The 11,551-nt window shown below is 38.3% G+C and overlaps 2 protein-coding genes across 4 annotated transcripts; both read right to left on the bottom strand.

The window, feature by feature from the left end:
- Positions 1–502: 502 nt before the first annotated feature.
- LOC117625986 (Golgi apparatus membrane protein-like protein ECHIDNA) lies at positions 503–4,026 on the bottom strand. Its single transcript, XM_034357600.1, has 6 exons — positions 3,811–4,026; positions 2,770–2,826; positions 2,457–2,660; positions 2,265–2,324; positions 1,759–1,885; positions 503–897 (listed from the first exon to the last, which is right to left on the bottom strand). Exons 1-6 carry the CDS (start codon positions 3,823–3,825, stop codon positions 809–811), a joined length of 552 nt encoding a protein of 183 aa, XP_034213491.1. The 5' UTR covers positions 3,826–4,026; the 3' UTR covers positions 503–808.
- A 1,004-nt stretch (positions 4,027–5,030) lies between these two features.
- LOC117625971 (2-(3-amino-3-carboxypropyl)histidine synthase subunit 1-like) lies at positions 5,031–9,129 on the bottom strand. Of its 3 annotated transcripts, none has more exons than XR_004585474.1 (4): positions 8,941–9,129; positions 6,453–7,781; positions 5,748–6,320; positions 5,031–5,301 (listed from the first exon to the last, which is right to left on the bottom strand). XR_004585474.1 is itself a non-coding variant. In XM_034357582.1 (3 exons), exons 1-2 carry the CDS (start codon positions 8,953–8,955, stop codon positions 6,456–6,458), a joined length of 1,341 nt encoding a protein of 446 aa, XP_034213473.1. In that variant the 5' UTR covers positions 8,956–9,129; the 3' UTR covers positions 5,031–6,320; positions 6,453–6,455. The 3 variants fall into 3 exon arrangements, 1 of the variants encoding a protein (XP_034213473.1); XR_004585475.1 differs by having other exon boundaries at positions 5,031–5,143; XM_034357582.1 differs by having other exon boundaries at positions 5,031–6,320.
- Between the last annotated feature and the right edge of the window lie 2,422 nt (positions 9,130–11,551).

Raw genomic sequence — 11,551 nt, 5'->3', positions numbered from 1 at the left:
AAACCTACCAATGAGTTTAAGGATTGTGCCCCTTGACACTAGTTCTATCTTTGAAGTTATGATTGCTAATGTAGTAAAATTAAGAGTAAAGGGTGTTGTTCTAAAGGTACAAAAACAGGCTTCTCATCTATAGTTCAAATACAAATGTCACATTTTTAACTGTCACTATGATGACATCTCAAGCTAATCACACATTGTCATATGGCAAAATTAAAGTGCATGACATTACGTGTTTGACTTGAAATACCACCACCGTAACATTCCCGGTGTAGACAAGTTTTCTCTAAAAGAGAGAGGACACTGCCAACCATGGCATGCCTCTGTTCTATTGCTTATCCAACACAAGATTAACCAACCAATCGACCTCTACTTAGGTTTGTTATTAGGGTCTGATTCTTGAAACATTCAGGTGCCACCAACACTGTATTTTGGTTTAACTGAGGAAAGGGCACCGAAGGCAGCCATTGTTCCAGTGCATTTGGCACCTTAAAGAAAACACTGCTTTCGCATCTTCTGATGCATGGGGCTCTTTCATTAATAATGTGCCTATAAAATACAAATTATGATTTTAAAAAAGAGGGCAAAAAAGCCAAAGTTAATGGTCCAAATCTGAATATTCCTGTATTTATCATACATGCCAATAGAGATATTAAACATTCCATACAAAAACTTTGTATCTGCAACCTTCGTATCCCTACAGAAGCTCAATAAGAAGCCAGGCTAACGCCGGTCAATATGGTGATCATGTACACGCCTCTTACACAAGTTCATTCCACAAAAATTATTTCCATCTTCCTGCTTGCGTGACTCACACAACACTGAATGCTGATTGAATCGTTGATGAGAACCGGGAGGCAATGGTCTGGGAGGCAAACTGTTGGATCTGCTTTTTCGCATCTGGAAGGAACATCGAAAGTGTTTTTAATCACGAACATGGAAACAAAATTAGTATATGTAGTCTACAGAATGGCAAGGATGTTTGAAATGTTATCTCACAGTTGTATGCGTAACATGCATGTTACCTGCAGGAATTAGTCCTTATAAAGAGAGAGTTTAGTAGCTAATGCACAAGAAATAAAAAAGTCTTACATTCATACTTCGTTTTTTATATATTAAATTTCTATCCCCCGTATATATGTTTGTGCATGGAAATCAAAACATTTTGATGCTTCTCTCTTATAGATTCTCTTTGCGGGTTTGCTTCATTGTTGATTTCTATGTTTGGGTTTTGTGGTTTTAAAATTTGTTGGTGTGATCAAGTATCATTATTTAATAGATTCTCTTTGTGGATTTGCTTCACTTTATGAGGCTGCAAGATTTGCATCTAGCATAACCTGGACTTGATGCACTAGAATTGTTTTTCATGTTATCTATCCAAAATGGGTGTACACTACACATTTCAAAATGAATGCTCATTAAAATAGTTTGACATAATGCAAGGTGAGAAGGCCTAGAGATGCCTGATTTTATGTAGACAACCTTTTAATGACACACGACACACAAAAACATGTTTTATATATAAAGTTCTTCTCTGGACAGGACATACATTCTTTATCGAAGGACGGACTGTAGATATGGTATTGATAAGGTGTCGATATCACTGTGGATAACATATCAACCACAAAATGTACCGACATGTTATCCATACATATTATCAACAATATATATACAAAATCCGCCCTTTAACGAAGAACAGGTTTCATGCACAGAGAATTTCTGTATATGCACAATGACAAAGTCAAATTGGTGCTTCCGTACCTTTGCGGCATTTGGTAAAGCCAACAATATTTGCAATGCTGAGGGTCAAACAAACTCCTACAACAAGGAGATAATCTGCCTGAAACTTTATTAGAGAAAATATTCCAAGCACAATCCATGCAACAGCCTGCCCAAAAATGAAAAACAGCAACTTGTGAATTTAAAACAGCTAAAAAATACAACTATATGTGTACACACGTATGCATGCATCCAGATCTTCCAGGTTACAGTTACATGAAACCAGAAATGGACCTTGCAACACAAACTCTGAAGTACTTTTTCAGTTATGAATATTATCCATATCATCATCAACTCCCAAGTGGATCCATCCAGATGCTTATAAAGCATTTCAGTTACACAACACTTTTAATATCTACATCCTATCGTATTTAATTGATCAGTTATCAGTATAGACCACCTGATGTATCTTCTCAATCTTTATGAAATATGGAACAATCGAAAATTGGTGTCTCACCACAGTTTATATTGAAAGCCTATTTTCTTACCGTGAGGTAAAGTGTCCACCAGAAGAGCCATGAATCTTTTTTGTTCATCCGAGCCAATGACTAAAGCCAAACAAGGAAGGATTAGCATGGATGACAGCCAAGTGATAGCAGAGCCAGTAGTAGAATAACTTTAAAGCAATTGAGCATAGTAAAAAAGGGAAGAGAAGCTGATAACAGAAATTTTGTTACTACCTCTTGGTCAAGGCACTCAAATTTCCACACGCTCTCACCAAGATCATTTATTTCATTCCACCACCTCAAACCAACTAAAATGCGTCCACTCACATTCTTAACTACCCAGAAATCAAGAGCAGCAAGAAGAACAGTCACAACAAAAATGATGACAAAGTTATCAAAGAAGAGGGCAGAAAGTATGTAAAAAGCCAACGCCCCAGCCTGTGGAAGAAAAGGAACATAATGTTATACAGTGAAGGAGGCACAACATTTGTAAATAACAATTTCTTTTTATGAGAATTGCTACGCAACAAAAGTTCAGATGCTAGACCTTGAAAAGAACATGGAAGAAGCATGTCTTTGGGTTAGCATAGTTTTCCCCTTGTGGCTGCACATGAGAGTAGAATAGAATTAATTACATGACATGAGTTTTTTCAAAAGCACCCCTGGCTTACTATACTAAATTAGTAAACAACTACAGCATAATAAGCCCCGAAGTTCATGTTCAATGGAAAAAATAAAAGCGGGAAAGGTTACATGCATCATACTGAACATTCATAATGTTTTCTCCCTGACAAGAAACTTCCATATTATATATACCATGACGCTTTGTCCTTCTCAAGGAAAATAATGTAAGCCATGATAAGAAATACAATGCTCTTATGACATATTTTCCCCCTTTGAAAATGAAGAATTTAGAAGTCAGTTTAATCTTTCTTCCGGTGACTAAAATTTATCCTATTTGTTGTTCCTCTTTTATAAAACCTTTCATTTTCAACAAATAGATTATAATGATTCTCGCTCAATTTAATTGACGACTAGATAATTTCCTCTTAGTTTGGACAAATTTCTCCTCAACTAAACAAATGACTAAGCTCAAAACATTTCAACAACATCCACCTAAAGAGAATCTGAAATCCCAGATCTACCATTCAGCCAAAACTGTAAAAATGGAAATACTTAATCTACCAAAAATGCAAAAACAAAAGGTGCAAATCGTATATTAAATTCCAAGAATTCTCCCTTTCGTCTTTCTGTCAACAATACATAGCATGGCAAATTTCCAAATGAAATGTTAGTTAACTTCCAGCCCTTTCCCATTATTTTCTCACCAACCAAACAAATGGGCAAGCTCAAAACCTCTCAATAACCAAAACCCATAATCCAGATCCGGCATTAACACAATAACCCTCGTAATCCCAATATTTAACCCAGCATACATCAAATGCAAATGAAAAACATATAAACATACAAGTATAGCAGAGCAAAACAAAACGTATCAAAGAGTGTATTAATTCTATCTCTAATTCCAGCATCTGATATAGCAAGCAATAAATTGAAGGGGGGTGGATGTGGAACCGAGTCAACTCACCTGGCTGAGATCCATATCTTTGAACTTCGGAAATATTATTTAAATGGGGGTCTTTGGGAAAATTAAGCTATAGCCTGTGCCTTATGGGATGAACATAACACCGAAGATAACAGATCTCTCTCTCTCTCTCTCTCTCTCTCTCTCTCTCTCTCTGAAGAAGAATTTCTGTGCTCTGTTTTTGCGATATTACGTTACTTCGTTAGATAGATGCAGCCTTCTATTTTTATTATATTTTCACCAATATTGGGTGGGCTTGGCCGTCTTCTGGGTCAATTTGGCAAGATGGGCAGGGCCTGACATAGAGAACCCATATTAAACAAAAGTGACCAATAAAAGTTATGACTTTATAATAAAAATCGTGGACAAGAATCATGACGACAATAATACGCATGATAACACATGATAAAACGTTATTGGTTGATGTGTTAAAATATTGTTATATCTATGATATACAAGTTCTTCTCGCTTAGATAGTTGTACATCAATAATAGCTGGCCTCTTTAAAACACTTGGTAAAAAGTGTAACTTTTGTCTCCATCATCCATAACACGTTGAAAATGCTTAATGTTGTCTCTTCACAACTTTGCCAAGAAAAATTCAATGGGATAAAGAGTGTTAAAGGGAAAAGGCGTATGTTGCGCATAAACTCGTGGGTTTTGGTCACTCTCATCAATTGAGTACCCATAAGCATGGCCATCCAACCGTACGCATGAGTTCTGAGTTGAGGTGAACAAACCCCCTAGTCAAAGGCTTGTGTGATATAACCATAGCAATCTTTATATTCACGGTCATCAAGGTGTGAGGTGTGGAGTTTATGACGATTACACATAGCCATGGCCACCAAAGCTTGTGCTTCTGAATTGAGTTTCCTATTAGTCACAAATTTTCAGAGTTCTGAGTTTCTAGAAGGTGAAAAAGAAGGGGTGGGACGTGGGAGCTGCGAGCTGGACAAAAAATTTAAGAGTTAATAAATAGTACTCAATTGGGGCGGGCACAGTCCAATTTGGTTCCATTTTGCCCTCAAATCACAACTGAACCGATTACCATGGGTTGATTTGATTCGGTTTTGCCTAAAACAACAATGGAACCCAAACCAAATCAAACAATTAATAGTCGGTTTAGTTCGGGCAGTTTGTACCTAATGCAAATCCATTTTTTCACTTGTTAACTTGCCAGTGCCACATACTTTCAAAACATAAAAAATCCAATCACACATAAACTGCTCACAAGTATCAGCATAGCATTCAACATAAGCATAAGCATCAAAATAGCATTCAATCACCATGAAGCGGCAACCATATCCGCTACATACTGTCTGCAAATCAACCATACCCTGCTACATACTTTCAAAACATCAACATTCCATCAAACATCCTATTAAACAGTTAATACAAACCCAACTTGTCAAGAAATACAAAAGAATAATAAGATAATAATAATATTAGCAATAAGCAGCCTGTTATCTCTGCTGCTTTGATCATTCTCCTCATTCTGCACACCAAAGGTGGAAGTAATGAAACCAGATTTCATGATACAATAATTGAATGGTCTGATCTTTGACACAAGTCAATATCAGCAGATTACATTCTAACAAACATATACGAAGCAAACAGAAAAACAACAGATTTATAAGCCTGTTTATCCAGAGATCATGATATTTCCAATACCAAGCATGAAACAAGCAGATACCAAGCAAAATAGAATCCACATTGGTTATCTAATCTTCAACTACAATTTTCACGTACTCAATTTTATTTTATTTGATTTAAAAAGCTTTTTATTCCTAATAGTACACTTCAAACTACCAATGCCCAACAAGTCCATTAACCCCTCTAATGTGCTTTCAAAAGAAGCTCATTTTTACAACTAGAACACTCCACAGACCGCACAGAAAACATATGATGTATATGTATTACGTGTATTTGTGAGTATCATACCTTTCCTGTATGACCTTTCAAGGTTCTACAGCAAACAAGATCCGTGAGGCCAAAGATTCTGCAGCAATCTTTTTATGTTCTCTTTCTTTGGTCAAACCAAACCAGCAAATATGGTTTGATTCAGCCGGTGTGGTTGGATCGGTCGGTTTGATGGCAACCCTATTTAACCCAAAATGAAGTCAACATAGAGCCAGAAAGAAAGCCCCACTAAACTAATTGATTGAGTTGCCGCACATCTCCAGGCCATGTGGCCCTTAACATGCATATTATATGTTATAATGTAGTAATAGGCCAACTCTGCCCCTTTTCTTTCTTGGCTTGCCGCACCTCTCCAAGCCATGTGGCCTTTAACATGCATGTTATATATTATACATCATAATATAATAATAGGCTATTTTGGCCTTTGATCGGAGATCAGGCTGTAAGACATCATTAGGCCACAAAACCCTATTTCTTTTTTCTTTCATAAAAATCCATTCAATCACTTAGAATGTTTGAAAACCTCATCCTGGGGCTGCAATCCTATTGCCTCGACCCTAGGAGCTTCCTCCAGCCGCAAGAACATCAAACCAACTGCAAATAGTAGTACTTCAAATTAAGATGTGTGTAATTTTTTTTCTTTTATTGAGGGAACCAACCAATGGAGATTGAAAACAAGAAAATTTTCTCTAATACAAATACAAATATACAAAAAGCAAAACTCACCAGCTATTCAATGTTAGCAGCAGTAGCCGATGCACAATCCCTCCTAAGCGGGCGGGAAGGCTTGTTGACATAAGATGAATTCCACTCTCCACCATCCAAAGCATAGTAGTCCATGGGATAATCCCCAACAACAGCTTCTTCCTCTCCAGCCGCGGCCCCATTTCCATTAGCACAACCACAGCAACCCACATCATTCTTTTTAGTCTTGTCCCACCAACCAGGAATCAAACCAAGAGCAATGTCAGCCTCAAACGGATTCAACAGCGGCTTCTTAAACGCATCTCCCCAATCAATGGACAAGCGGGGACAAGCAATCTGAATCCAAGCATCCACTGAATCCTCAAACAGAGCAATTCTCGGAGGACTAATCTCCGACATCAAAACCACTGTATAAGCAAACCCTTTCTCCCTCATCTTCTTCTCCAGCCTCTGTAGAATCCTGGGATTGCCTTGCCTTCCTAAAGTCCCCAACACCACACCCCAATTTGAGGCCTCCTTTGCCTTCAAAATTGCGCTCTTCCTCGACTCCCTCATTCCCTTTTGATCATATTCCTCCAGAAACAGCTTCCCCAAATAGGGGTCGTACCGAAAAGCCTTAAGCTCTGGATTCGCTATCATAATCGCTTCCAAATGAAACCGCCCGTCCGCCACAAAAACCACGATGCTCTCCTTATCCTCCTCCTCCTGGTTGCTGTTTCTGCATATATTGCGTGCGATTTTGGGGGCTGTACAGCCCAAAACCTCACCGGCGGACAACGGTTTTGACTGTGGGTTGAGGACCTTGAAACCACGGGCTTCGAGCTCGGGTTTGGCGGCTCGGATTGCAGAGGCGAATTGGATGGTCCCGGCGAGGACAAGGGTTTTTGAGTGAGGGTTTTGGATGCTGAGATGGACAGTCTCGATTAATCGGGAGACGTCAATGGATATTTCAACAAAGACATAGAGGCAGGGGATTGTGGTGACGTGGAGGGGGACGAGGCAGCTGTGGCCAAAGTGTATGAGGAGGTCAGCGTCAAGGGCTTTGGCGGCTAGGTCATCTATGCAGCACGCTCCGTAGGTCGCGTCGCCAAGAACAAAGCACTGGGAGGCGCCACCGAAGGTAGAGAGGATGTCAGAGAGCACCAGAGAATACATGAGGAGGCCCTCGGGGAGTTGGAGGGCCACGCGCGAGGCATGGGTGGAGCGGACACGCCAGACGCACTTGTGGACTTCGAAGTTGTAGTTGGAGGGAAGCAGCGCTACTGCGGCGTTAAGAGCCGCGTCGTGTAGGATTGAGTCCGGGATTTGGCTCCTCACGAAGCGCTTTGGTGGCGCGTGTGGCTTCTTCGTCTGTTGAGAATCAGGGAGAATAGAATTAATTACATGGAAAAGTGCAATTCAAATTCTACCAAATAAGCATCATAACTCGTTTAGACACATGAATCCGTTCAAAAGAACTCCTGACTTACTATACTAAATCACTAAACAACTTCAGCATAATAAGACCCGAAGTTCATGTTTAATGGCAAAAAAAGCAAAAGGTATCATGCATCCTTCTGAACGTTCATATTTTTGTTTTAATGGTAAGAAACTTCCATATTATGCATACCATGATGTTTTGTCCTTCTCAAAGAAAATAATGCAGCCATGATAAAAAATACAATGCCCTTATGACATATTTTCCTCTAAAAATGAAGAATATAGAAGTCAGTTGAACTCTTTCTTCTGGTGACTAAACAACAAAAAATTTCTCCTATTTGTTGATCCTCTTCTATAAAACCTTTCATATTCAAGAATTGGATTTAATTCCAATCCTATGCAGAGTAGAACTAAACACCTGCACAACACTAGACATCTTAAGTACCATATTGATCTTTAGGTAAAAATAAGTAATCACAAGAATATAGATTATAATAATTCTCGCTCAATTTAATGGATTATTAAATAATCTCCCCTTAGTTTTCACAATTTTCTACTCAACCAAACAAATGACTAAGCTCAGAAAATTTCAACAGCAACATCCACCTAAAGAGAATCTGAAATCACAGATCTACCATTCAGCCAAAACCGTAATAATGGAAATACTTCATCTACAAAATTGCAAAAACAAAAGGTACAGATGACCATATACATTGTCTAGCAAATTCCAACAATTCTCCCTTTCGTCTTTCCGTCAATAATATATAGCATGGCAAATTTCCAAATGAAATGTTAGTTAACTTCCCAAGTCTTTCCCATTATTTTCTCAGGAACCAAACAAATGGGCACGCTTAAACCCTCTCAACAACCAAAACCCATAAGCCAGATATGGTAATACCCCAAAACTCTCGTAATCGCACCATTTAACCCACAATACATAAAATGCAAATTAAAAACATATATACATACAAGTATAGTACAGAAAATCGAAAATCATCAAAGAGCATGTTAATCGTAATTCTAACTGCAGCATCTGATATAGCAAGTAATAAATTGAAGAGGGGTTAGATGTGGAACCGAGTCAACTCACCTGGCTGAGATCCATATCTTTGAACTTCGGAAATATTATGTAAATGGGAGTCTTCGGGAAAATTCAGCTATAGCTTGTGTCTTATGGGGATGAACAAAACCGAAGATAACAGATCTCCCCCTCTCTCTCTCTGTGAAGAAGAATTTCAGTGCTCTGTTCTTGCGATATTACGTTACTTCGTTAGATAGATGCAGCCTTCTATTTTTGTTATATTTTCACCAATATTGGGTGGGCTTGGCCGTCTTCTGGGTCAATTTGGCAAGATGGGCAGGACCCGACATAGAGAACCCATATGAAACAAAAGTGACCAATAAAAGTTCGAACTTTACAATAAATTGTGAACTGTTGTGAAACCAAAGAATTGAGAAGAGGAAATTGAGAAGAGGAAATTGAGAGAGAGATATCAATATTGAAGGGTTTCTCATTTTCAGTCTATATCCCGCATACAAGCAGAGGGGTGTGGTTTTTATAGGCGAAGCCTTTCAATATGTGGGCTCCACAAATAATTTACAACACTCCCCCTTGGAGACCACAACTGATACGGAATATGTCTCGTTAAAAACCTTGCCAGTAAAAACCCAGTGGGACAAAAACTGGTCGAAGGAAAAAAGAGTACATAATCATGCGTAACATAAAATTCTGTGTATATTGACATGCGCGCGACACTGCCTCGTTAAAACCTTGCCAGGAAAAACCCAGTGGGATAAAAACCTGGACGAAGGAAAAAAAGTACAGTGTGGAAAGGTCTTTATTGATGGCACGCTCCCCCTGATACTTGATAGAATATCTTGAAGCCATACTGTTGATCATCTGTCTGAATGTCATAGTGGACACTGCTTCTGTGAGTCAATCTTGAGCGACACTGCCTCATTAAAACCTTACCAGGAAAAACCCAATGGGATAAAAACCTGATGAAGGAAAAAGAGTACAGTGTATGAAAGTCTTTATGAATACCATGCTCCCCCTGATGAATATCTCCCCCTGAAAACATCATGACTAACTTTGGTCCAGTAAACGACCATATAGATTTCCAGAGTCCGCATACCTCACATCATCCCAAAATGATTAGTGATGGAGTTGAGCTCAAATACGATGTCCGGTCCAATATACTTCCGGAAAATCCTTAAAGTGTCCAACGGATAATCCTCATAAAAATGCTTCAATACTTTCTTAGTATAAGCAATAATCTCGTTGGCATAATGCTTGATCTTTCAGTCGAGACAAATATTTCTGGAACTCTTGAGAAGCTTTAATGTGTTTGCAAACATATTAATGTACTCACTGAGGCAATTTAGGCATATTAGTATTGAGTACGGATTTTATGCTTCAGGCATATGTCATTCAGGGACTTGTGTCATGCAATTTCAATCCTTTCAAGGATTTTGTTTAAAGGGATTAAGCTTTATGACACATTATATAGCTTTAACCCAGCTATTTATACATCTTTAGGGAATCACATCAGGTGATATGCTCTGTGCATTTAGTAAACCTTAAAGATAACATGTTGGTCTCCGTAAATGTGCAATAAGGGGGGCACAATTGAATTTTGAAAAATATGGAGAAAACCCAACATTCCTTGTTTCTGCCAGAAACATTGTGTCATACAAAGTAGGTATATTCCCTTTTATTCCGAACACCCAAGTATAACTTTCAATATTAACATCTTTTGGGGTTCGTACTGTGGGTTTGTTCTTTCACGTTCATTCTCATCTATAATGGAATTGCCTCATTCCATTTTGGCCAATGATATTGTCGACATTTAATAATTGAACGTGGTTCCAATCAACACAGCCCATTGATGATTTGAGTAGCTACTTCAAAATCAAAAATTGTCATTCATCAATTCATGATCCCACCATTCTCATGTGCATGCGCATGCATCAATTATAAGCATTTCTTTTCCTTTTGGGTACCCAAGCCACTGCAGGGGGCTTTTATTATGTGAGAATGTGGATTATAACCTCCAATGGAGCGTTATGTTATAGTAGGGCGTGGATAATCTCCATTTAGGGAGTTGGAACATTTAGAACCATATATATGGCATGCTGCAGGCATGCCACAGATTAATATATACATGTCAATTAATTTCTGGGACTTTAACCCATACAATTTGCAACGCATTAGGCGTGCACAATATCAATATTGACATGTCAAGGGATTGTCCTTTCGGGACTTCAATCCACATCATTTGCTACGCAACAGGCGTGCATCATATTGATCAATGCTATACCCATATTCTGTTCTTATGGGACTTTAATCTGTGCAGTGTATTATCAATGTATCCAACTTGCAATTTGTAAAATTTGCATTAATAATTCATGGATACATACAAGCCATTCTTTTGGAAAGGACTTATCTCCCCATTTGGTTACCTTTCAAGATAAAATATCAAATAAGTATATAAGCATAAAATAACACAAGTATTGCTTACATCCTTAGGTGGGAGAAACTTTTCTCAAGTATCATTCAAGCTTGTATCGGCCCAGTAAATGTAGTGCTTGATGATCTAGTTATATCCTGCAAAAGCAAAATCACAATTCTTTTCTCTGTCAATAACTCTCAGAGTTAAGATCACTTCATGGATTCTTTCTTCAGATGTTCATTCTAAAGA

This window comes from Prunus dulcis, chromosome 1, assembly GCF_902201215.1.
Source record: "Prunus dulcis chromosome 1, ALMONDv2, whole genome shotgun sequence".
In the NCBI taxonomy this organism is placed as follows: Eukaryota; Viridiplantae; Streptophyta; class Magnoliopsida; order Rosales; family Rosaceae; genus Prunus; species Prunus dulcis.
Note: the sequence above shows the minus strand (reverse complement) of the source record. Positions and strands in the feature narration are given on the sequence as shown.

Bases quoted from the DNA above. Each gene is read 5' to 3' on its own strand.
- LOC117625986 (XM_034357600.1), bottom strand. The intron at 1,886-2,264 runs GTAAGAAAATAG...ATTTTTGGGCAG, and splicing joins GGTGGACACTTTACCTCACG to GCTGTTGCATGGATTGTGCT. The intron at 898-1,758 runs GTACGGAAGCAC...TGTTCCTTCCAG, and splicing joins CTTTACCAAATGCCGCAAAG to ATGCGAAAAAGCAGATCCAA.